The sequence below is a fragment of the Podarcis bocagei genome (assembly GCF_964188305.1).
Source record: "Podarcis bocagei genome assembly, chromosome: 7".
In the NCBI taxonomy this organism is placed as follows: Eukaryota; Metazoa; Chordata; class Lepidosauria; order Squamata; family Lacertidae; genus Podarcis; species Podarcis bocagei.
The window spans coordinates 89,992,667-90,018,393 of record NC_138132.1 but is presented as its reverse complement, the minus strand read 5'-3'; the positions used below and the strand labels follow the sequence as shown (position 1 = coordinate 90,018,393).

Below are 25,727 nucleotides of genomic sequence, written 5' to 3'. Positions count from 1 at the left end.
GCAAAGATGTTTGCTTCTTCTTGAAGAAAGAAAGAGAAGCTGCTTAGAGACGGCTTTGTTTTTCTCTTAGCTGAGTTGAGCATTGACTCCCTTCAGCACAGAGATAACTTTGGCCTTTGGCTAATGAATAATAATAATAATAAATTTTATTTATACCCCGCCCTCCCTGGCCAGAGCCGGACTCAGGGCAGCTAACACCAATAAAATCACAGTAAAAACATAATAGGGGAAAAAGGGGGGAGAACCCCAATTTAAAATACAAGTTAAAATGCAATTTAAAATGCAGCCTCATTTTAAAGTAGCTGATAAATCAAGACCATAAGGGGAGGGAAACATAAGGGTCAGACCGAGTCCAAACCAAAGGCCAGGCAGAACAGCTCTGTCTTGCAGGCCCTGCGGAAAGATGAAACAATCTATGGCCTTTTAAACTGGGTGATGGGGTCATTGTGCTTTTGTATTGCAAACCCCCCTGTGATCTTCAGAGGAAGGGTGGTATAGAAATTCAATTAATTAATTAATTGTAACGACTTCAGTGTACAGCATGTGCGTTTATTTCCATGTCTTGTTTCCCCAGGCTTAAGAGGAATCTGTAGCGGCTGCAGAAACCCTGCATTTGCTGGGATGGAGGAAGGCAAGGTGTCAGTATTAAAGCAGCACCAAGCAATATTAAAATGTTATCCATCGCTCAGTCGTTGCCAGGACTTCATTCATTGCCTGAAACCACTGAATGGTGGATGCAGAAAGCAAATAAGCAAAACAGTAATTTTCCCACCTATTTACCCGGGGCAGTAGATCCCAATGTCAGCCTTTATTTCCCCCTCCCCCTCCATTTCCCCTGATGTAGATCTTCCTGGACCCCTTCCTTCCTGGTGAGAAGGGGGTGCATTTTGGGGTCTACCTCAGGGCAAAAATGTCCCTTAGAGGAGGAAGGCTACACTGCAACATTTTGTTGCAGATGAGTGTCTTACACCTCTGACTCCCATCAAGAGTTCATCAGGAATATGTGTAGAATATCTGGGCCACTTAAGCCCGTGTGTGTGCCCAGAGTGGGCTTCACATGGGAAGTGAGTCGTTTTCGCTCTTGTTCTTGGGGATGGGTGATGTCACAGCAAAAGGGAATTCCAACTTAGACAACAGCAAAGAATTTGCCCGTTGCTAGCTTACTTGGAGTCTTCTTAGCTGTGATTCTGACATTGCAGGAGGTTGAACTAGAAGACACTTTGGGATCTGTGAAACTCTAGTCCTTAGCATTTATTTTCTTGATCTGTGTTTCATTCCACTTGCAGATGTTTTAAGCCTTTACAGAGAAGATTTATTCCGTCCACAATTAAATCTCTTCCACTGCCAGGATGGCTTATTCTGATAATTGGCTACAGCATACAGCAAATGACATGTCAGCCTTGGAAAGCAGGGTGTGGGGGGAATCAAATCTTGTGTTCTGATGCGTTAAATTAATTCTAATATTTTCCTGAATGTCAGTTTGCTCTCAGGAGAGCTCACAAAGTCTATTCATGATTATAATGTTTAACTGAATTGCACATTTCCATTCTCTGAGACTACAAAGGACCACCATGACCCACATTCTAACTAGCATACTTGATTTAACTTACATGATCTTGGGTTGCTATTATTTGCACATACCTGATTTCATTTTGAAATCCTTTCCAGAAGGCATATTTCAATAATACTATTCCTTGGGTGGAAATATTCTTTAGTAACAGACAAAGGTGGGTGGGTGGTTTTTGTTTTTTGCTGTTTTTAATGGACAAACAAGCAATGAGTTCTGAAACCTTTTGCGATGAATGTCGGATGGATTTGACATTTTAACCTGTAGTAGACACTTGCCAACCATTTCTGAAGTGTTTCTCAAAATATGAATGTTCAGTATATCTTTAGCATTGCACCATAAGTACTTGTTGTCCATTATAGCTGTATTTCTTACAACAACCCTATAACACAGAGGTAGGCAATGTGGACAGGAATCCACATCATTCTTGGCTGGGGCAGAAAGGAGTTGTATTTAATTATTCATTGCATTTCTATCCCACCTATTCCTCCAATGAGCTCAAAGTGGCCGACATGGTTCTCCTCCCCCTCTTCCTCATTTAATCCTCACAACAACCCCTGTGTGGTAGGTTAGGCTAAGAGACAGTGATAGGCTCATGATCACCCAGGGAGCTTCATGGCTGAGTGGGGATTTGAACCCTGGTCTCCCAGGTCCTAGTCTGACACTCTAACTACTACTCCACACTGGCTGTCCAACAAGATTTGGAGGACACCCTGTTGGCTACCCCAATTGTAATTTGGGTGTCATCATTAGGGAAGTACCTGTGCTTCAGGCCCTTACTGTTGTAATATAGTCACTGACTTACACTTGTGTGCATGAAAGAGTTAACCTGAGCCCAGAGCAGAGGTAGAAGTGGGTGTGCCTTTCTTTGTCTTGTGGCCAGCAGGTGGAGACCTGTTGGATGTAACTTCTGGAAACACTGCAAGTAAAATTTTCACTTATTTGGAAAGCTAAGTGCCTGTGATTTATTCTAGCCTAAGTATTTGGGGAGGGATTTTGTTTAAAGGTGGATGCGGGCTGGTGTAAATCTAAGTTTTAATATCTTAGGAGCAATTGCCGAGTAAGAATCTCTTCCAACCCTCTCTCTCTTACATAATAGGAAACCATCCTTCAGTTCCTAGGTAGGATTGGTGGTTTTAACTGCAGAATTTCTGGGTTTTGTGCAAAGAAATGGCAGCCTTGTATCCTGCTGTGTTTCATTCCCCAGCAATAGTTTGTTTCGATTTCAGTATCATTGGTGTGTAAAAAATGCACAGGCTAAGCAGGATCTGATTCTTGTTTCCCAGTGCCTTATTCTCACTGCCCTTCCTGGCTTGCCACTCGCCTATCCACATGGCTCCTTCACTGAGGGTGGCCGGAGAGTGAAGCATGAAAAGAAGCCACAGAGACTTGGCTTGCTAGATGGTCCATGCTGCAGCCTATTCCACAGGGGTGTTAGGGCAATGTTATGTGCTGGTGAGAACCCTGATGTCCTTGGAGGAAGGGCAGCATAAAAACCCAGCAAGCAGTAATAACAGACAGTTTAATAAGTAAAAGTTACCTTGCACTCCCCTCGGTATATAAAAAAGCAGCTACACTGAGGACATGACACTATGCGCATGTACTGAAATGAAGTTTGTTCAGCACTGAAGGACCACGAGTAAAGTCAAGACAAAATGAAGCAAATAAAGCAGTGACCTCCTCCTGCTCTTTCTCCAGCTGCAGAGGCAAGGAGGGAAGCTCTTGCAGGAAATCTTGAAAAGTAGCCCTTCATATTACAGAGACCTGTTATCAGACAATAATACAGTGGCAAAGATCTCTGTGGAAGCCTCGTTATAAGATCAGTTAAATTAATGGGAGTTCCCATATGGTGGAAGTTATAAAGGGAGATAATTACTACCTGTAGTAGTGATGTATTAAAATGCTAATTGCTGTTGTCAGCAAGGTGGTTTTTTTTTTTTTAATATAGAGGTCATATTAAAGTCTCCAGTGTGTCTCCTTAATTATATAGAAAGGTAAGCAGTCATACCAAGAAGACTGTATTTCTTTGCTATTGTTACATGCGTTAGTGGCTGAAATGCTGCAATTCACTGAAAACAAGAACAGGAACAATGAGGGTCTCAGAAATGTTCATTGCAGTTGGATTAGCGGCTCATCAAAGACTCTTATGACAATATCATATTCTAATGGTTTTTAAATAATGTTTCAACTACAGATAATCGTTATCTGAATTTGGTTATCTTGGCAACAATGACATTTTTATTTTAAAGTTTCAATAAATAATATTTGTAGGTTGTTTATTTTAAGGATGTGTGGATATATTTTTTGGTTTTACACTTGTAAACAGCTTAGAAGTCTTTCTGGCAAGTAAGGGTATATCAAATTAATAAAATAAAAAATAAAAAATAAATCAGCCTCCATCCTTCAGCTCCAGCGCAAAATTTAGAAGTCTTCTTCTGGTAAATTTCTGATCTGAATCCACTGCACCATTGCAGAAGTATCACCTGCCAGGCACTTAGACTGCAACCCTCTGGGAGTAAGTCCCATTGAACTCAATTGTATTTACTTCTCGATAAACCTCCATAGGAGTACTGCACTGTTAATAAACTGCACAGTGTCTCCCTAGACGGCATGCAAGGGGAAATGCTCCCAGAAGGATAATTTGCAAGTCAAATTTAGGAATTAACTCCATTTCCTACAAAATAAAATAACAAGCTAAAATAGCAAGAAAAACTCTACATGGAGTTCAGAAACCAAAATTAATTTCTAAGTGTTAGCATCTATGCAAAGGGCGATTAATGAGCTTGGGTACTTCAAAGCAGGTAGTATGTTTTCCGATGTAGAATTAATGAAGAGCAGATGGAAACCCAAGCTTCCCTGTGGGTGGCGGGCAACGGAGAAAAGTGATTCCTCTGTGAGACACGTGGAGTGCATGCTTGACAGCAAATCCTGCCTGCAGTCCAGGGAAATGAGCCTCCAAATCTGCTGAGCATACACAAAGTGTTTCCACTCCCCACTGGGCAAAAATGGCCAATTGCTTAGCACGGGGAGTGTTGGGTTCCACAAGTTCTGTTATTCCATCATGTGCTGCACAATCCTATGCATGTTTCCTCTGAAGGGAAGTCCATTGAGTCCAATGGATTTAACTTCCAAGTAAGTAAAGCGAGTACAGGATTGCAAGGTTTTATAGGATAAAACTACTGCTTGAGCGTTTCTAGATGAGGACAGAGGGAAGGGATGAGCATTAGTCCTTGCACCTCCACCACCTCAACCTAGGTAAGTCCCATCCATCCATCTCCTCCAGCCTGTCAATTTGCTCCAAAACAGTCTGGAAGCTGTTTAGGGGCCCATGGGCTCACCTGGAAAAGCAAAGGGGCTTCTAGCAGCATTGCAGTGATGTGTCTGCTGAAGCTCAACAGAGATCCAAACCCTTAAAAAAAAAAAAGCTTTGGCAGACCCGTGGTGGCTAATGAAAAGGCTTAATTGATAATCAGCTAGTGAAGATTGCAGGACACTTTGTAGGAGGGGGGAATAAACTGTTCCTAATTACGAGTAAATCCTATCTTTATGCATGAGGCCAAAGAGATAAGGTGTTTGCCAGCGTATATTGCCAGGCCAATAAAATATTTCAAGTACGGTACTTCTTCACATGGAAGATCCTGGGCTTTCTATTGTGATCTTCCGATAAAGGGCAGTATACAAATTTAAGAAATAATTTCTCTGCGCCTCCTTTCTGCCTCATTTCTGCATATTAAGGTTACCAGATTTTTTTCAATGAATCCAGAGACACTTTAAATACATACAAACCTACCCACATACATACATAGTAACTACAAATTTGTGACGTTGATGCTACAGCAGTGGCGGTGGCAGAGGGGCGGCTGCCGTCTTGACCACAACTGCCACGTTTCCCCTTCCTTCGAGGCTTCTATCTCTTCTCTCCATGAGCCTGGGCAGCCCCTGAGTTGTTGGTTCTTTGGTGGTGGTGGGGAAGCGGTGCGCAGTGGGTCAGGCATGGAAGGTGGAGGAGGGCTGAGAGCGTTGGCGGCCGAGGCTTGGGCAGCGCAATGCCTCCCTTCCCATTGGAGCAGCCCCAATCCCATTCCTATTTGCATGCAAGCAGGAGGAGGCAGAGATCCCTCAGCTGGGAAGGGAGGCTTCCTGTTGCCTAACTGAGAGGTCCCTGCACCCTCCTGCTTGCACGCAAGCTCTGATAGGCAGCATCAAACCACCCTTCACAGCTGAGATCTCCCCGCCCCGCTCCTGCTTGCACGCAAGTTGGGTATTGGGAGGCTGCTCCAATAGGCAGCATGAAGCTTCCCTTCACAGCTGAGTTGCTGGGGTCAGGGTAGGTGGAGGCAGCCCAGAAGTTGCATCTCTGAGCCCCTGCACCACCATCACATGGGGACTTCCGAGCAGCTCCTGAAGCCAGCCAGAGTCAACTTCTCTGGGCTGCTGAGACTGCCGCTGCTGCGTTTACCGGGGACATTAGATGAAATCCGGGGACATTCCGAGGATGGAATTTGTCCAGGGACTTATTCGCAAATCTGGGGACTGTCCCCGGGAAACAGGGACGTCTGGTAACCCTACTCCATATCCCTTTTCAACTCTGATTATGCTCAGCCACTTTCTACCTTCTTCTGTATCCCACTGAAAGCTACCAACATGTCCAGTGTCTCTGCCCCTCGCCTGAGCCCCTGATGCTTCCCAAACATGCCTTCTCTCCACCCCCCCCTTTATAATGTTCTTGGAATAACTCTATCAACACTTGTCTAATATCTATATTAGCTGAGGGGGTGCCTTTCTGGGCTGGTGGGCACATTTGAGAAAGTGCCACAGGCACCAATCGCAAAATGGCTGAAATGGGCCCCGTGGCATAAGACAAAATGGCTGCCACATCTCACAGAGCAGAAAGAGGGACAGAAACACAAAATGGCAAAAGCCTACCCCACCTCCCTACCCACCCATTCTCATTCTCTCTCCCCCCCTCGCCCCCCTAGTTATATCAGTGGAAGATCTATTTTCACTCTTTTAAGAGGCATAATTTTTTTATTACTTTGATATGATCCACTCAAAGCTTCTCCAGAAACAATATCATTGAAGTTCTGACCCATCAAATATAACACAATTTGCAGTTGAGTTGATCATATTGGAATTCCTCAAATGGGTTTGTCAACACTTTGTAAACAAGAACATCATACAGATATACTCCAAAACAGGAAGAGCACACAGGTCAGTTATCCCATCACTTCTTCATTTCACAGCAAAAAAAAAGCTACAACAATTGCTGCAAATTTAAGTAGAAACACTTAGGCACGAACAAAGTGGCCCAGAAATTTGTACAATATGCACAAGAAATTACAGTGTGTTGAGAGAGATGGCAGATTTATCGTCTCTGCCTCAGTGTTAAAAATAATGATCTTCTCTCAAAAGACATCTCACTTCTTCGGAGGGATTTTGCACATGCACATTACTTTGCTTTTGCTGAAGAATAAAAAGCATGGATGGGTGGACACAATAGATTGAGGCTCTCTCTGTGGCGTTTGGAGGTGATGAGCACATGAACCAGCTCTCAGGGTGTCTTCACAGAGGCAGTGCAGAGATCAGTTGTGAGGGAATGATAGCCAGAGAGGGCTCTTTCCCTCTGCCTTGCTTGTGGGCTCACCAGAGGCATCTCTTTGTCCACTTGGGTGGGAAAGAGAATTAGATGGACCTTTGATGTGACCCAGCAGAGCTCTTCTAACACTCACCCTGGCGGCAGTTCAGCAATTCTGTGGTCCGCAATGAGCTTTTCACACCATTCTTGGGACTGCATCCTCATCTTTCTTTGCTGCATCAAAGTGAGGGAGATACTTGCGCCTGACATCAGGCTATGTGGCCCGGGTTCAGGAACCTTTCTTTACCCTGCTTTTTGCCTTGAACAGAACTGGGCTGCAGAAACTTTCAGCACCAGCAAGCAATCCCTTAGCTCAATCAATTGTTGTCAGTTTAAGGGACTGTCCTCACAGTACCTAAGGCAGCCTTCTCCAACCTGATGCCATCCAGATGTTTTGGACAACTGTAGTAATAAAAATGATATCACCAACCAACCCCAGCCAGCACAGCTGTGTTGGCTGGGGCTAATGGCAGATGTAAGCCCAAACATCTGGAAGGCTCCAAACTGGAGAGTGCTGTCATAGGGAAGTGATCCACTACATCTGTGCAAGGATCTACATAATAGTGGAGGGATCCTTTGAGCATGTGTGCATTACAGCCCCTGGGGCCATTATGGGAAATCAATATCCATATGCACTTCCTGTCTCTTCACATCAGGTTGCTGGATTTTCCATGACTTCACTGGAGATGTGTTGCTCTCCATGCATTTTTAAAAATTGTCCCACCTACATTCCCCCCCACACCCTTTGGGCTATACAATACATTCCATCTTGTGCCATTATCTAATCCCATCTTTACTTACACTCCTGCTTTCCACAGATTCTTCTTGCCTTAATCTTATTATGGGCTGAGGCTATGCATCTCTGTCCTATGATGCCAGCGCTGGGTGTGCATGACAATGGCAGGTTTGTTTTGGTCCTTTGCCAGTTGGCAATAATCACAAGGGATATTTGCTGCAAAAAGGCATCCTTAATGATGCGCATCTGGGACTCACAGCAGGGATGCTCTCCACCTGAGTTGTCTCTTGCAAATGGCAGAACTCCATGGAAGACACCTGCATGTCAGAGACAGTTTTGACAACTGGTGGGAGGAAGAGCTTTGCTGGAAGGGTTCCAAGGATGCAACAGGGGAGTGCGGTTTGTGTGTGCATATGGTATTTTAATGTTTTGCCATTTGGGGGATGGGGTTGAATCTTCTCTTTCTATAGAAAAAGGACTATATAATTGGGAAGCCTAGGCTGAATTGTTTTTCTCCCCATCAAACTAGTTTCCTATCCTATCTGTAGGAATTCCAGATTTCTCACGAGATGAATGGGGCAATGAAACAGTACATTTTTTCATGGTTCGGTTCGGTTCTCTATCCCCTAAACTGGTGCATATGTAAAAACATGCCCTGAGCATAGGAACCTAGATATCTGTAGGGTTTCAGTGCAAACTTTGGGGCCTTTAATAGGAATTTGGCGTACCTCCATAAATTAGGTGATGGGCCTTTGGACCCTCAGCCCAACCCTACAGAGGCCACATGCATTCACACTCAGAGGCCGATTCATGCAGGTCAGTTGAAGAGGGGGAGTTATCATCCCTCGAGAAGAGAGGACTGAGAGGTGAGACAACAGCCATCTTCCAATACCTGAAGGGCTGCCTCATGGAAGACGGAGCCAGCTTGTTTTCTGCTGTTCCAGAGGGGAGGACCTGAAGCAGTGGATTCAAATGACAAGGAAGGAGATACCAACTCAACATCAGGGAGAACTTTCTGATGGCATGAGCTGTTTGCAGTGCTTTTTTCTCAGCTGGAGTGCACCAGAGTACAGTTCCGGCACCTCTCAGGTGGGCGCTATGGCGGGTCAACACTCCTCCCATCTGCTTCTTGCCTTCACATATTTTTGAGAAGCCCCAAACAAACACTTCAAGTCAAAATGGAAGCTGGCCAGCGTGTGCATGTCTTTTTTTTAGATCTATGACTCTGCCTAGCTCCTAGCCGCTCCTTAACATGATTGCTCAAGCTACAGGGCAGGGCCAATTTGCATTTCTTTTTCTTCAACCCAGGAGGTTGGAGGCCATCTGTCAGAGATTCATTAGATACTCTTCCAACTCCACGATTCCACGAATTTATCAGATGGGGGATTGTTTTCTCATCAGGAGGCTGTGCTGAACAGAGAGGTTTAAACTTTTCTGCCACCACCCCAGCCTCCATACGGACTATATTCCTCCCCTGCTTTTGCCACCACCAAAATCTGTAGGGTCTTTTGCTTCTGGAGCTGGATCAGGCCCCCGGACTTGGGGTTATCCACCCCGGTATAGGCACAAACCAATATGAGGAGTTGAGGGGTTTTTTTCCCAACCCAACATAAATGAAGTGGAAGAGAAGTGATCTTGGAAGTACATCAGATACACAAAGTTTGTAGGGAGGCAATTTCGAACGCTGTGCTGTTGGATCAAAAACTGCAAATTGAGAATCCTCAGATTTGTATATGGAAATTCCTAACTTTTCCATTAAGGATTTCAGATACTGCCTGGACTTTAACTCTCAAACAAAGTGGGGACAATGCTGCTCCCCTCACGACAGGCTTGTGGTCTTCCCTTAGGGGCCTGCTTGGCCACAGCGAGAGCAGGAAGCTGGACCAGACAGGCCTTTCATGAGAACACAATAAGAGCCTGCTGGATCAGGCCAATAGCCCATTTGTCCAGCATCCTGTTCTCACAGTGGTCAACCAGATTCCTGTGGGAAACTTGCAAGCAGGATTTGAGCATAAGAGCCCTCTCGCCTTCTGCAGTTTCCCCAAGTTCCTGTGGGAGGGAGTTCCATAGGTTAACTTTGCACTGCGTGAATAAGCCCTTTCTTCTGCCTGTCTTGAATCTTTCAATGTCCATCTTCATGGGATGTCCATGAGCTGCAGTGTTGTGAGAGAGGCAGACAAACTTTTCTCTATCCACTTCCTCCACGCCAGACATAACTTTAGGAACTTCCATCATACTGCCGCTTAACTTTTCTCTAAGCTAAAAAGTCCCGAACTCTGCAACTTTTTCTCACAGGGGAGCCACTCAAGTCCCCCTGACCACTTTCACCTGATCCAGCAGGACTCTTACATTCTTAAAACTTGTTTTTTTGAAATTCAACTTTTCCAAAATGGCACGCATACTACAAACATGACATTTTTGCTCCTCCTTTTTCCTTCAAGGAGCTTTTCAGTTCCCTGCACTCCTTTCGCAATAGCAGCGACATGTGGTCTCCCTTCCAACTCCACAGTTCCATGATCTTATGGTTCTATGTATGGAAGCTGGAAGGGAGAGACCCCAAGAAGACCTGAGCATGTTGTGGGAAGAGAAGGTGAGATTTGGGGATGGAAAAACAAAGTCAAGCGGAAGGTGCTTGGCTGTTAGCCAGCACAGCCTGAGAATTGGCTAATGAACCTATCGCAATGTGGGCCCCAAAACGAGAATCCATTCTGATATACAGATCGTCTGAACATCCAACAGGGCATCACAGCAGAGGCTACACAAAGAAGGAAAACTCAATTCAGGAACAAAGTCAGAGAGGAAAGAGGTGTTACAAATGAGGAACAGCTCCTTCATTAGGGAGATTGGAAACTGAGCCACACTTTTGATGGAGATGCGTTGCAGGGAGGTTCAGGTTGCTTAGGGAGGAAGTGTGTTGGAATAGTAGCTCAAACTCTCCGACACGGTTTTGGAGTCACTACGGGAGGAGCCATTGGAGGTCAGATCCACAGAGAGGCGCTTGGTTTTGCTGCTGGCATCAAGCTCCTCCTCTGGGTTGCCAGCGATGGAGGAGACTGTCGTTTCCATCCGGCTGACCTTGTACATGCTGCTCTGTGTCTGGAGGTACCTGGCTGACTTCATCTCCAGCCCTTCGTATTTGCTGGCTCTGATGAAAGGGCACCACCGGAAGGCATGCTTGAAGCCAATCCGGAACCTGGGAAGACAAATAGTAGAATCACAGAATTGCAGAGTTGGAAGCGACTCAAAGGGCCATCTAGTCCAACCCCCTGCAAATGGGGTCAGCTGTGCTAGAACCCAACCTGTGGCATTTAAGACATGGGTCCTGGCCAGGATTTTATATATGGTATAGGCACACCAGATCCATTTTGTACACCCGTTTTCTTCCTCTTTATAACCTTTGCGCTGAAACATTTAAATTTTCTGGGCCAAATACTGTACCAAAGAGAAAAAGAAAAGAAAAGAAGCTGAGTTCCCTGAGCTCTGTATAAACTGCATAAATTAAGAAAATTTGCATAACTGATATTTTCTCTTTAAAATACCAAAGATTTATTGAAGAATTTGACAAGAAAGGGAAAAGAGAAAAAGATGAAATAAAAATTAAGAGAATATAAAATACTCATGACTGAGTATGACAGTAATATACAAATAATAGAAATGTGTCCATTCACATTGTAGAAACAGTGACCCTAGGTACATGAATCTGGAATTAAACATACAAGTTCACACAAGCTCCCCAGAGGGCCAAATGGAAAATTGATCTTAACTTTCATGAGTGATTCTGTCATTTCTGCTATTTGATATAATTTATCCTGGCTGGGAAGGAAGGAAGGAAAGAAAGAAAGTTCTGCATTTGTAAGAAACACAACTTTTAGTGTGGCAGCACTTACACTTTGGAACTCCTCGCCTATTGACACCAGACAGGAATCTTTGCTGTATCTTTTGGGCACCTGCTAAGAACATTTTTGTTTGGACAAACCTGACATGTAGAATGTTGACATGTGATTTAATCTTGTTTTTAGCTTATTGATTTTAATTGCTTAAAATGTTTTAGTTGTTTTCACTGATAATTTAATTTTTTCATTCTTTTTGCAAATCATTTTGAGGTTTTATTACAGTATATAATATTATGAAATTCTGGATTGCATACTCTTGACCCCTGTACAGTTATTTACAGAGAAATGAACAATATTCTGCACCACTGACACCAAAAAGCCAATCTCCAAAAGGGGTGATGATGTTTTGATATGTACAAATCTGCTTTTGCAACTCAAACCTGAGCATTAGCTGAACCCGTCGCAATACATCACAGGGACATGGATCTTACCTGTCATTGAGGCAGCAGTAAATAATAGGGTTGTACATGGTGGAGCTCATGGCCAGCCACAAGATAGCTAAGTAGACCTGCTGGATGTATTTTTGCTGGTACCATTCTGCCTTGAAATGCTGGAGGAGGAAGTAGATGTGGAAGGGCAGCCAGCAGATGGCAAAGGTGCACACCACAATGATCATCATCTTGACAACCTGTCAGAGAAGGACAGCCTCTTACAGCCACAGCACCAACTACCGTATTTTTCGCACCATAACACTCACTTTTTTCCTCCTAGAAAGTAAGGGGAAAGGTCTGTGCGTGTTATGGAGCGAATGCCTACAGGTGGCGGGGGGGGGGGATCTGCTGCAGTCGTGAGCAGAGGATCCATGGTTCCCCTTCCTTCCCTCCTCCGTGGCTCACTTTGAAACAGCAAAGCGGGAGAAGAGCCGCTGAGTGAGGAGGAGAGAGAGACAGAGAGCCTGCTTGCTTTAAAGGAGCAAAGCGGGAGAGGAGAGCGGCTCCTCGTGTAAGCGGCTCCTATCCGGTTGGCTCCTTTAAAGCAAGCAGGCTCTCTGTCTGTCTCTCCTCCCCACGCGCTAATTAACAGCAAAGATTTTTCAAGCAGGCTCTCTGTCTCTCTCTCCTCCCCACTCGCTAAATAGCAGCAAAGATTTTTCAAGCAGGCTCTCTGTCTCTCTCTCCTCCCCACTCGCTAAATAGCAGCAAAGATTTTTCAAGCAGGCTCTCTGTCTCTCTCTCCTCCCCACTCGCTAAATAGCAGCAAAGATTTTTCAAGCAGGCTCGCTGTCTCTCTCTCCTCCCCACTTGCTAAATAGCAGCAAAGTTTTTCGCAAGCAGGCTCTCTGTCTCTCTCTCCTCCCCACTCCTCTTATAAGAGCCTTCTCCTCTTATACCCCTCTTCTGCATTATTAACAGCATCCTTCTCCACCCACCCCACGCGTGTTCCTTGTCCCTTGAGTGCTTTTCCTTCCCTCCCCACTTAAAACATGGTTACAAAGCACCGATCCACACGGATCTTCAGGATTTTTGCACTGGGTCACCCCAAATTCACCATCAGATCACATAGCATGTCCATGGCTACAGCTTGCACCAAAAAAATCAAGCACCCACTGTTGCCTGGGGCCGCAGTGGTGCAAAAACGTGGTTACAAAGCACGGATCCACATGGATCCTCAGGATTTTTGCATTGAGCTACTCCAAACTCACTGTCAGATCACATGTCTGTGGACACAGCATGAACCACAAAAATCATACATCCACTGTTTCGTTTAGAATATTTTTTTTCTTGTTTTCCTCCTCTAAAAACAATGTGCGTGTTATGGTTGGGAGCGTGTTATAGAGAGAAAAATATGGTAGCATTTAGAGGCAGTCAAAACGAAGACGTGACTGGTCCATTCATACCAGCCAGCAGGGGCTTTGGGTAAGCACTACAGGGAAATCTCAGCGGGAAGAGTCAGAAGTATGTGTAATTGTCCTGGGGCTATTTGCTCTTTCAGAGGTGACCCACAAACAATGTGGTCTTTCCAGAGCCTTATCTCTGTGTCAGCATGTGTCCTGTGATGAATGAATGTTGCCCACATTGATCTGACTTTAAGGTCTGGTCAACGCTAACCCAACCAACTCCATTTTCTTTTGAGTTTCTCGTGCCCTTTTCTTAGACTGGCCTTTTTTCAAGAAGCACTGTGGATAATTCTGGCCACCCGTGCTCCTTTCTGGGATCTCCCTGTTCCCACTCCACTGGAAACATCAACACCTCCAAGCACTGGTTTCCCAACTAGCTTTGCCCATTCTCTTCCTGTTACAATCTCCTCAGAGGATTTGCCAGCCAGCCCCTGTTCTCTGTCTTCAGGGGAGTGGCATGCCCTTGGCCACAGAGTGACCATCTTCCTTGCTAAAGGTGTGGGTCACAACTTCTTGCAAATCCTGGACTCTCCCTTCCTCATGTTTAGAAGTGCCCAGAGCAAACGGAAGATGTGCCTGGCATCATTCTGGAACTTCTGAAATGAAATGACCCTTGTGGCAAATGAAATCTGGCAATCCTGTGTGCCTTGCAAAATATCTTCAGGAGAAGAAAAGGCTAAGGAGTAAATAATGCATGAATTCAGAGTGGGGTCCATAAGACAGTTTGATGGTGCTTTATATGCCTCCTTCCCATATCTCCTGCAGCCAAACTGGTGCCAAATGTCTTGCTCTGCTTTCCATTGGACTACACCAGTGACGCTGGAGGCACACTCCATTGTCTCTCGAAACAGATGGATGCCAACAACCAGGAAGTGGAGAAAAGCATTAGACCACTTCTTGAGATCTGTGTCAGTGAACCAACCTCTTGGCTAAGAGTCGTTGACGAACCCAAGATCACCCAGCGAGTTTCACGGCTGAGAGGGGATTTAAACCCAGGTCTGTGAGGCCCTCCTGTGAGACTTTACAACTGCACCACATGGGCTCCACTATCCACTTATCTTGTCAACATTTGGGGATCTAACCTAGACTGGGATTGGTTCATCTGAGGTAGCCTGGACTTTTTCTTCCCGCTCTGTTCAAACTCTGTTTTGATTCTTCAGAGCCACTTACCTTGCGCTTGGCAGACACCTGCTCCTGGTAGCGGTCCGAAGTGTCCCCTGGGATCTCACTGGCCCATAGTGTAATACCGACCATGGTATAGGCGTAGCCTATCACTAGGAGTGGCAGGACGTAGCTTAGCACCGTCACACAAAAGTGGTACCTGGAATGAGTTGAAGAGCTTTAAGAATCATACTACAAGTGGCTGTTTGAGGGCCTGGGTGTCCTGAGGCTACCTTCTCCTAAGCCCAAAAGCCTGTGGATCAGCTACAGTGCTTTCATAGAGAAGGCAGGACTGCATGGGCATGGTTTAGGATGGGTCTACCCCAGGCTTAGCCCACCTTCTGCAAAGCAAAAGCAACCATCATACAGTTTTTGGCAGCACACCTAGGAACCTGGAGAAAGGTTTGCAAGTCACTTCCACTTGAAGGAGTGTCTGCACCCCTGTCATTCTACCCAGAAGAATGAGATCCAGCTCTGAGGACCTTCTGGTGGTTCCCTCATTGCTAGAAGTGAGGTTACAGGGAGCCAGGCAGAAGACCTTCTCAGTAGTGGCACCCACCCTGTGGAACGCCCTCCCACCAGATGTTAAGGAGATAAGTAACTATAGAAGCTTTAGAAGACATCTACAGAGAAGTTTTTAATGTTTGATGTTTTATTATGTTTCTGTATATGCTGGAAGCCACCCAGAGTGGTTGGGGCAACCCAGTCAGATGGACAGGGTACAAATAATAAAATTGTCGTTGTTGTTGTTCCATTCCTCATAGGGCGGCCACTTAAGGCATCATGCTACCCCCCCTCAAAAAAAGGGGAAGGGGGGAAATGCAGTACCAAATAAGAGGACAGAAGAGGATACCAATTTGCATTTGCTAATTTTTATGTATAGGTGCACATTTAGAAACAAATTGCTATAATTTAAATAAAAACACACCTCACCATTGTGGGGAATCATGTGACCAAGTGTGGCTGTGGATGGGATCATAGGAACCTGCTTTATACCAAGTCAGACCATTGGCCCAAGTAGCTTGGTATTGCCCACACTGTCTGGCAGTAGCGTTCCAGGCAGGAACATTCCCTAGCAGGAGATGAAATGAGAAGGTGTTCCCCTGCATGCCTGCTGCACACGCCACCCCTGCCAAAGCCTTGCTTACGGGGGTTGCACAAGTGCAGCTTATGGGTTGCACGAGAGACGCAGGGAGGCATGCCCATTGGATTCTGCTGCCTCAGTCTGCCTCACGGGTGGGCTGGCCCTGTCCCCTAGCCCTACCTGGAATCCCATTGAACCCAGGACCTTCTGCATGCAAGCCTGATGCTCTCACACTCAGCTGTGGCCCTATCCCAAGCCTTCCCCTCCAGCTCTCCCTGCTCAGGGCTCTCAACTTTAAACCAAACTTGGGTTGAGCAGTCATTCAAACAGAGGACTGTCTTCTTTAAAGTGGGACACACCAGTATGAGTAACCAAGTAAAAGGACCATTGTCATTTTAATGTTTGCATTTAATGTTTCAGGCTTAAAGCATGGGGTGTTTTTGACCCTCAACCCCCTCATTAGCTTCTTGACAAAGACACTACTAAAGCCTAGCAAGTTTAGACTGGAGCTACTGAGCAGCTCAGGTTTAAACAAACTGTACCCTGATGTGCAAAGAGTCTCCCTGAAGTCTCCCAAGAAGAGCTTTGAAGGATTTTGAAGGTCATCTTTGAATTAGCTTGCAAAACCTACTTTGCAAAGCGCTCTGCTGTAATCCAGCTTGTTCTTAGGAAATGCCTCCGGAACCAAACACCACATGCTCACCTACAATCTCTTGCTCACTACAAATTCATTCACAAATATAAATCCCCAAACTGTAATCAGTCCTAATGCTTGGTTTCTGGCATGTTTTCTTAACAGCTCTTTCTCCCTGATAATGCTGGTTTCCCTTTACATGAATGTTGTTTGTTATGCTGAGGTCTTCCAGAAGCCCTGGCGTCATATTGCTGCGATACTGATTTATGATAACAAATGAAGCAGATTTGCACTCTGTCACACAGGCCTGTCAAGGCCAGCGCTGTCAATTACCCTTCCAGCTCTCTGTGTTCCAGTTATAATCCTTTCAGCTGGAGACGGCAGCAGCCACAGGGGGATTCAGGGTAGGGGCCCGGCTGCTGAGCTATGCCCCCGCTTTGCGGCCTAGTCCACATATCCACGGACTCTTTCTGGACAAATGATCTCTCCAAGGAAAACCAGTTCCTAAAACCATCAATAATTCACTTTTAAACAGCGGCTAAAGGAAATATTGTCCTTGAACCAAAAGTGGGACTCATAATAATAAATTATAATAATAAATTTTTATTTATACCCCGCCCTCCCCAGCCAAGACCGGGCTCAGGGCGGCTAACAACCAATAATAAAAACAAGTTGACTGAAATACAACTTAAAAAACAAGATTAAAATACAACATTAAAACATTAAAATGCAGCCTCATCACAGGAGGAGAAAGGTAAGAAAGAGGGGGAGGGAATCAAATTGATTCCAAGCCAAAGGCCAGGCAGAACATCCCTGTCTTAGAAATCAGATCCCACAGGGCCCTGGTCTCATGAGGCAGAGCCAGTGTTGAAAAAGCATATGCTGTTGGTGGATTCTTGTCTTTGTCTTGTTGGGCTGGGTATGTGATAAAGGGAAGCCATATCGGGGTGAGGTTGACAGCTATGACCGCATCTAGAACACAAGGAACACTGGGCACCTGTGGAATGCGATGACATCAGATGACATCAAAAGAGGCAGGTTTTTCTGTTTAGATCAGCAGAGGGAGCCCTCTTGAGTCCACTCTCCTCAGCACCTGAAGAAATGGCCCAGGAGAGATTCTGGCAGTCCAGCCTCCGCAAAGAGATGAAAAGGGAAATATGGAGCAAGGCAAACGCCAGCTGTCCCCAGCCAGATTCCCCCACTTGCCGCACATCTAGGTAGTGGGGAAGAGTCTCGCAAGCAAGGCAGAATTGGAAAAAGCCGTTGGGAGACCAAATCCCCCTCCCAAACCTGCCAGTCCTCCACCACTGGAGAAACCAGCGCTTGCCAGAAAGAAAGAAAATTCAGATTCCCACTAATTGTGACTTTGACGGAAGTCTTAGAGGTGGAAGGAAGGAAGGAAGACTTGCTTTGGGAAAGGGCGCTGATGGAACAGCGGAAAATGAAACCAGATGGAAAAGAGCCCAAGAAAGACTCTCTAGCTCCCCCACCAACTCAAAAAGAAGATCCCTCCCCCTCCGTGTGGGAAAGATTGTCAAGACCCTTTCCTTCTTGGCAGGGGGTTGGACTCGATGGCCCTTGTGGTCTATTCCAACTCTGTGATTCTATGACCCAAGAGAAGATTTCTACCAAAAGAAGAGAAGCCCAAGAAGCCGCCAGCACACACACAAAAACAAGATAACATAAAGATTGAACCCCTCTCCTCCTCCTTCCACTCCGGTTATGTCCTTTCCTTCCTGCCCCCCCCCCCGATAATTTGCCCCCCCCCCACCGCCAACCCCTACCACACTAAATATATATGAAGTCCATGTTTCTTTCAGTTTGGTGAAGAATTGTTCATCTGCAATGCCCTTTAAATGTTGTGGTTTTAGATTCTGAAAAATGGTTTTAAAAGATTTTTGAGTGTTCAACATTTTACAGCAGATTTTCAATTATTTGTTTTCTGTATTGTTTAAACCAGATCAAAACGTAAGTCTATGGGTAGAGATGTTAAGTATTTATTGCTACAATTTAGAATCATAGAATCATAGAGTTGGAATAGACCACAAGGGCCATCGAGTCCAACCCCCTGCCAAGCAGGAAACACCATCAGAGCACTCCTGACATATGGTTGTCAAGCCTCTGCTTAAAGACCTCCAAAGTAGGAGACGCCACCACACTCCTTGGCAGCAAATTCCACTGTCGAACAGCTCTTACTGTCAGGAAGTTCTTCCTAATGTTTAGGTGGAATCTTCTTGTAGTTTGGATCCATTGCTCCGTGTCCGCTTCTCTGGAGCAGCAGAAAACAACCTTTCTCCCTCCTCTATATGACATCCTTTTATATATTGGAACATGGCTATCATATCACCCCTTAACCTCCTCTTCTCCAGGCTAAACATGCCCAACTCCCTTAGCCGTTCCTCATAAGGCATCGTTTCCAGGCCTTTGACCATTTTGGTTGCCCTCCTCTGGACACGTTCCAGTTTGTCAGTGTCCTTCTTGAACTGTGGTGCCCAGAACTGGACACAGTACTCCAGGTGAGGTCTGACCAGAGCAGAATACAGTGGCACTATTACTTCCCTTGATCTAGATGCTATTTAGTTGACAAATTGATGTTACTGCAAAGCCATACGTTCTGTTAAGTCTTGTTTGCTTGAAACATTAGAATATTTTTGAAGTGCACATGGCTGGTTGTGTATTTTAAGAGATTCACCTTTTTTAACCCAAGATTCACCAAGATGTACTTTAATTCAGGGCATTAAAAAGTTAAACATTTTTGGAACAATCTTCCTATTTTAATTCTTTTGACAAATAAACTAAATATAATGAAATGTCAAAAAGAAAGAAAGAAAGAAAGAAAGAAAGAAAGAAAGAAAGAAAGAAAGAAAGAAAGAAAGAAAGAAAGAGAAAAAGCCCTGGATCTGGTTGAGGCTAATCTGACTTCCTTAGGGCCCGGGACCTCTAGGGTGTTGCTATATACGGACCTTAAGGTCCTCCGTGGGGCATACCGGGAGAGGCGGTCCTGTAGGTACGAGGGTCCTAGGCCATGAAGGGCTTTAAAGGTCAAAACCAGCACCTGACCAGCGCATAGATCAAAGGGACTGTTACATACCATTAGAACAAGAGAAGCTCCAATAATTAAGGCACATCAGGGCTCAAGCTCAGATCCTGTTTCCAGTGCCAGGATTCAGATGAGGGGGGATGCAAATTAATTCTTAAAAGAGTATTTCTGAGCATGTTCAAAACATGATTCCCTTGTCATTGAGCAATGAAAGCCAATCCTAAGACGCCTATAAAGTTAAACCAGAATAGATTTTGCCTTAGCCCAGCCCACCAAGGTCCACAGGACAGGACACGTGATCCCTCAGTGCAGCTGTTTTAAGTGTTTATGCTTTGTGTTTATGAGAGAGATGTATGGCAGGGGTGGGCAAACTTTGTCAGCTGAAGGGTCACACTGATGGTCAGCATCCCTCTGAGCCCCCCCCTACACCTACAGACCAGCCACATGTGTACCACTTATGCACATTCACCACACACACACACACACACACACACACACACACACACACACACACACTACAAGCAGTCACACAACACTCTCTGCCTGACACATACACAGCAGACCACCTTTATCTCGGGCCTCACAGCTGTGGTGCTTAACACCAAGATCTAAAGAAAAAATCCCTCTGGCTGCTGTTCAGAAAGGATTGCTCAAAAGCAGGCAGGGAGATCTTATCTCCCGTTCTTAGGGCTGAGATAGGAAAATAAGGCACTTCTGCTGATCAGCATCTTCTGCAAATCCCAGCCATTGGGGGGGGGGGGTGTTTTACAACTGTGGAAACTGACAAGTCACTTCCTCCAACTTGTTAGGCTGGAACAGGAAGATACAATTCATTGACCATGCTGAAAAAAGAAGCAATGAGAGGCAGAAACTACAAGGAGGCCGTGGTGGTGGTGGTGGTGATGATTCAGTACTCTGAAATTGCTCAGTTGCTGCCAGGCTGCTGCTGCAACACCTCTTTCTGCCCATCTCCTTGTTCTTTTCATCATTTCCTTAGCTGGGCAGCAGCTCCCCTGCCGATTCAGCCACAAGAGAAGGAGAATACTCTTGCACGCAGGTCCTTCTTGTGGGCTTCCCATAGGCACATGGCTGGCCGCTGTGAGAACAGGATGCTGGACATGATGGGCTATTGGCCTCATCCATCTGCAGGATTTTTCTTATTTGCTCCTTTATCTGTTGCTGGACTAAACAGCTCCCTAGCCTCACTGGTGCCGTTGAGTCAGAGCTGGTGGAAACGCAACACATAGTCCTGACTCAATCTCTGTTGCCATCTGTAAAATGGGTAGCTGCTTAGCATGTCAGCCATATAACTCTTGCAAGAATTGATCACACCCCTAAATAGAATGCTCTCATGTTTTCTAACTGAAAAAATATATGCCTAATTCAATTCTAAAAGTTATCTCTCCAAACAACCAGAGTACGCTCCGCATCAATTTGGCTTGAACTGATTCATCTGGCGATGGGGAATTCATGAACAATATACAGCAACACGTTTTACCTGGGACCCGCAGCTCCTTGAGTATGGCAAATGCAGTAATGTGAGACTGACTAGCATCAAGTTAAGAATAAATAAACGGTGGCATCACTCAGAGCTCAGACAATAGCTCCCTGTGGGATTGGAGTGTGCCAAAAGTTATTTTGGGGCCAACCTGAAGTCACGCTCTGCGGATGTTATTCTGAACTTAGGAACTCCCTGGAGCCATGCGGTTGGGAGCGGACTGAGCTGTGCAGCAGCTGACAATTGCTTGGACTCATCAAATGTCAGACTCTGCCAGGAATGAATCTGAGCTACGTCTCCACAGTGCGCAGCCGCAGAATGGGATTTTCAGCGCCCAGATTAAGCCTTCAGACATGCAAAATAAGGAGCAAGAAAGAAAGTGCCCATGAACTTGTCTTGTTTGCTTCTCTCTCCACTCCTGGGATTGGAAAGAGAGCAAGCAGGGGCAAAGTGCTAGCTTACTTTCATGTTCAATTTATGCCCTATCATATACTTATAAAAAGATTTTATTGAAGCAAATAAAACAAGTCAATACAATAAAAATAATAGAAGTACAAAAAAGCAGCACAGTATATCTGGAAGAGACTTAATATAAGGTTGGTAAAGTACTTAAAACCATTAGGAAAGCCAAATTTGACATCGTATTGTGGAAAGGAAGTCCTGTGTGTTGGTATTTGCTGTATATAAAATCCCACCAAACAACATATAATTTTTCAGGGTCTCCCAAGCCTTTGGCAACACATAATTTATGAGCCATTTCTTGCAGTTATTGCTAAGCTCCACATATTTATATACCAAAGCAAAAGTTGCAAATTCTGTAAGGTTTTCCATTTGGAGGCAACTGAGATTCTGGCAGCCACCAGCATCCGTGTCAAGAGTTCCTGAGAGCTGAAACCTTTGGAACAGCCCAGATGTGTGGACCCATATGCAGGTCAACCATCACTGATTGTGAGTAATTTGCAAATGGCTTGCTGAAGAAGAAAGGGGGAAAGAACACTTTGCTCCCATCCACAGATGAAAGGAAAACGAGCCAACAGCTGAGCAGTGTCACTGCAAAGCGCTAGGCCTTTGAAAGCTTCACTGTGACCACTGGTGCAAGCAGAGGAACCGAGCAAGAGCGGAAGGGTGGAGAAGGTCTGGCTCTGGCCTGCTTGCTGGATCCATTTCCTCTCACCCTGGTCTGGATCATGCTTTTCATTGTGATTAAGAACCTAATGCACTTAGAGAGCTTCCATATGTGCCTGACAGAAACATTTATATAGGCAGAGTAGAGTTGATGCTATTAGGAATCCCCCGCCTGCTGCTTTCCTTCTCGGCAGCTGACTTCCAATTAACCACCTTTCTGCAGAAGAGAAGCCAAGTCTTCCTTGGAGCTCTTCTGGGTCAAGAGAAGTACTGAGTTACATGAGCCATGACCACTTCTCACAGCTGCTGCTCTGCATCTTTGAATGGTTGGTGCTAAAAGCCATTCAAACACATGCAGGAAGGAAGCTGCTGACACTCTGATAGCAAGTTGTCACCAAAATAGAAATATAGGCCCAGTTAGCAAGTCATTTTGTAAAGATATTATCCAAATCTTTTCTTTCGCTCCCCCCGCAATCTGCAGAATATTTAATTTACAGCAACATTCATTCATTCATTGCATTTATATCCCACCTTTTTCGTTAAGCAGCTCAAGGTGGTGTACACAGTTTTCGCCCCTTCTCCTATCCAGGTACATTAGGCTGAGAGGAAGTGATTGGCCCAAGGTGACCCAGCGAGCTTCATGGTGGGGATTTGAATCCTGGTCTCCCAGGTCTTAGTCCAACATTCTAACCACTACATCACACTGGAACACCACAAGAAACCATTCTGAAAAGTTATAGGAACAAAGATTTATTGAGTATAAGGGCTCATTCACACCAGTGGCGTAGTGTGGGTTATAAGCATCCAGGGCAAGGCAAGTATTGCACCCCTAACCCATGTTAGGAGCCAGCAGCTTCTTCTATAGAGCCAGGATCAGTTTCCCTTTACAGAGATACTTGGGGGGCGGGCGGGAGAGAACAGGACGATGACGACAAATCTCATTCTCCTTGGCACTGCTCCCTTACCCCACCTCTCTCTTCTGATTGGTCTGCGGCTGATAACCCACTTGTCGTCTTATTCCATGTTGCCTCTGGCACCACCAGCAGCACCAGCTGGCAAGGGGGGAGCGGTGTGGGGTGGAGCTTCTTGGCCCCATCTGCTGATAGGCTAGGAAGAAGGGGCAATAGCTTGGCAACCTCCCCAAGTGGCAGTTGCGTTGCCACGTGAGCGTTGAGCATGGCGGAGAGCAGGACAGAGGGTTGGTCAGCAGCGGGTCTCTTTCTAAAGTGGAGGGTTCCCTAGCAACTGGGCATCGCCAACATCTGCTCCTCAGTTTGCCCGCATGAACTTTGGGAGATTTTCTGTGTGAAGGAGAAAGCAGACTATTTTTTATTGGTTATTACTACTTCCTTTTCTTTTGAAATTTTGCATCCCTAAGAACTTTGTGTCCAGGGCAACTGCCTCCATGGCCGTGCCCACACTACGCCACTGATCCCCACTTCCCTTTATTCTGCTATTGCTCTGAGATTTCTAGGCAGGTTTTTCTTTTGTCCTGCCACTTTCCCTGGGAAAATCAGCTCTTTATAGCTGAATCGGAACAAACATCAACCTGCAGAAAATGTGGTTGATGATTGTTTTCCCAGGGAAAGTGGCAGGATAAAAGAAAAACTGGATCCATGCCTAGAAATCGCAGGACAAATGGGAGTGTAGATGATCCCTAAGTGTCAGAAATGCAAGATAGCTCTTCCTAGAAAACAGGAATTGTTATGTACTAAAGTTCTCACCCTGGGCCAGCAGGGGGATACTGTAGATAGTTTTCACTCAGGTCCACGTCAGTTCTTTTAGGCGGGAAACCCTGGGTTGTTGTTGCTACAATGTTGACAGCCGGCTGCCTATAAAAGCAGGCCGGCTGAGCTGTATGCGGTTCAGTTCTGTTCCAGCTTACAAAATAAAGAGCTGCTCTGGAGAAATCGCTGTGTCGTCTGCTATGTTCGCCCACAACTTAACAGGAATCCCTGAGGCCAAAGTACTGGTGTGATGAATAAGCTTGCCATGGGTGTCTTTTCACCTCCACATAAAACTTAAAAAGCCGCCATGCAATCAAGCAGTCACCTCACAAAAACTGATTGCACTTTCATACAAAACCCCATGAGTAGCCGTGGTAATAAACCAGGTTCTCCGCCCTGAAATGGTTCTAAATTAGGAATTGTCACAAACAAAAATCCGCTGAATTATACCCTAGTAACTCAGTCTACCAAAGGTGAAAGGTGATACTGTGTCATGCTTTGTTATTATTTTAGGCTATCTATTCAGCCTGCAAAGCTGCAGAGTGAGAGGAAAATGCCACAGCATAACTTAATCAAGTTGTTTGGCAATCACAAAATAGCACGCTACAGATTAGTCTGGATGTGTTCTTTTCATTTTGCAAATGAAAAGGGACGAGGACAACTTAATTGCAGCAAGCTGCAAATGGTGGAAGCTCTCTCTTCCCAGGCTGAAACCATTTGATCAGCTAATAAAATTGGGACAGATTAGACTTCAGTTTGAAAAACAGGGGGATAAATGTTAAAAGGCAGTGGCACTAAATAACCAAGATCATCAGGGGATGGCAAAATGGAGCTAATTTGTAGTGACATCCACAGGCGAAGATTAACCCTTCAGCGTTTCATTGCATGTGTTGGAAAAGAGCTTTAAAGAGAATGCCCTTTGAAGAGAAAAAGGATGCAACTCTGCCTCTCTTCTACTAGGGGAGGGGAAAGAGAGGTTGTCTGAGACATTTCCACCGACAGACCTGCTCAACAGACACCTTTATCAAATGCCCTGACCTTTTAGATATACAGGCAGTGGCCTGTTTTGTTTTGCTTGTTTACTTGGTGAGACATCGCTCATCAAATGTCAAGGCGATGGAGAAACATCACGAAGTCAAAGGCCATAATAACTAGGAAGACTGGTGAACACAGTTCACAGATGCTGCTCTAATCTAAAGTCTCTGTGCTTGAAAATTTTCACAATCTTCTCTATGTCAGCATTTTAGATCTCACAGGAGGCCAGTGATTAGACATAATTTACTGCAGAGGCCATCTAGGTCACCCAGTAGTTGGCTCAAGACAGTTGGCTGAAGTTCAGTTGGTACTTGATGTTTATCAAATTTGCAGGTGACACCAAACTGGAGGGGTAGCTGATAGCTCAGTAAATAAAATCAGGATTCAAGATGACCGTAACAGATTGGAGAACTGGACTTAAGCTAACAAAATGAATTTCCGTGGGGACAAATGTAAGGTTAGGCAGGAAGAACCAGATGCACAAATAAAGGATGGGGGACACCAGGCTTGCCAGCAGTACATTATGAAAAGGATCTAGGGGTCTTAGTAGACCACAAGCCTAACATGAGTCAACAGTGTGATGCAGCAGCAAAAAAACACTAATGCAATTCTAGACTGCATCAACAGGAGTATGGTGTCCAGAAACCCACATTCTGTATGCAGTACAAGGGCAAAATGAGTGGGTGGTTAGCTCTTTTGATGGAGATTGCTAGGAAAGCCTAGGAGCTGTAGGACTGGCTACACATACCAGGGTT

The 25,727-nt window shown here is 45.3% G+C and overlaps 1 protein-coding gene across 1 annotated transcript in view; it reads right to left on the bottom strand.

Annotated features, from left to right (window-relative positions):
• Positions 1-6,575: 6,575 nt before the first annotated feature.
• TACR1 (tachykinin receptor 1) overlaps positions 6,576-25,727 on the bottom strand; it is a 56,774-nt gene continuing 37,622 nt past the window's right edge. Inside the window, exons 3-5 of the mRNA XM_081200988.1 lie at positions 14,839-14,989; positions 12,263-12,459; positions 6,576-11,131 (exon numbers count right to left, since the gene is read on the bottom strand). Of these exons, the coding sequence (XP_081057114.1) occupies positions 10,837-11,131; positions 12,263-12,459; positions 14,839-14,989 (643 nt within the window). The 3' untranslated portion in view covers positions 6,576-10,836. The remainder of the gene's footprint in view (positions 11,132-12,262; positions 12,460-14,838; positions 14,990-25,727) is intronic.